This window comes from Wasmannia auropunctata, unplaced genomic scaffold, assembly GCF_000956235.1.
Source record: "Wasmannia auropunctata unplaced genomic scaffold, wasmannia.A_1.0 LD336076.1, whole genome shotgun sequence".
NCBI classification, from domain to species: Eukaryota; Metazoa; Arthropoda; class Insecta; order Hymenoptera; family Formicidae; genus Wasmannia; species Wasmannia auropunctata.
Window position 1 is genome coordinate 4,781,411 of NW_012026814.1, and position 1,007 is coordinate 4,782,417.

The following is a 1,007-nucleotide window of genomic DNA, read 5'->3' on the forward strand; positions in this document are numbered from 1 at the left end:
TCACAGAGCCATGTTAGTGTCTTGAAACATTACTTAAGGCTGCCTTAATATAGGAACAGTGAAAAAAATAGAAACAAACTAAGAGTAGTATTGTAACTGAAGCAGAAAGGGGAAAGATTATTTATTATAAATAACTTTAACGCACAGGTATGGCATTTGGCAAAAAAGAGCGGCGAGGCACTGATATTGGAGTATTACAACACTCTGCTGGGTGTCGACGAGGAGGATTCCAAATCTGTAAATCTGACGAAGTTCTTAGCGAGCATGAGTGTAGAACCAGATGGGAATACCTATGGCCTGCTATTAAATGCAATCATAAAGGCGGGCAACAGCGAACACTTGTGGCACATCTTGTCTGTTATAAAAGATAAGAATGTAACTATCTCTGAGAAGGCGATCGATACATTAGTACAGATTTGCACTGTTAAGAATAATGTTGCCGAAGTCGAGCAAATGATAACACTAATGCAGGAGGCGAAACTGCCTACGGCCAAGGCATATACCGAACTGGCTTGTAGATATGCGAAACTCGGCGATATTCCAAATCTGGTAAAAATATTAAACGATGAGCCGCAGGACAACGCGAATCTTTTGAGGATAATAAAGATTCTGAACATGTCCAACAACAGCCGGCATATCCCGGTTATCTTGAACTTTCTAATGACTTCAGAACCAACGATTGAGTCTGAAATCTCCAAGATGATCGTGGAACTGATACGTGCTGATCAGGTCGCGGACGCTCACATTGTCATAAATTATCTCACGATGAACGACGCGACGAAGGATATCGCGCGGAGTCTTGTAAATAGCTTTATGAACGAATTAGTGACATTAAACGTGTCGATTCAGAATATTATTAGGTACGCGAACGATTTTGTTGATTCCAGCTGCAGTCGACAAGCATTGACCGATGTAGGGCAGATCGGTTTGAAGCTGGGTAGAGAGAAACTGTGCTTCGCGATATTCGAGGCGATGAGATGTAAAGGTATCGAGATACGACCACATTT

General features: G+C 41.8%; 1 protein-coding gene across 1 annotated transcript in view; it reads left to right on the forward strand.

Annotated features, from left to right (window-relative positions):
• LOC105449507 overlaps positions 1-1,007 on the forward strand; it is a 4,042-nt gene that overhangs the window by 787 nt on the left and 2,248 nt on the right. The window contains exon 2 of the mRNA XM_011688764.1: positions 103-985. Coding sequence (XP_011687066.1) covers positions 103-985 — 883 coding nt within the window. The remainder of the gene's footprint in view (positions 1-102; positions 986-1,007) is intronic.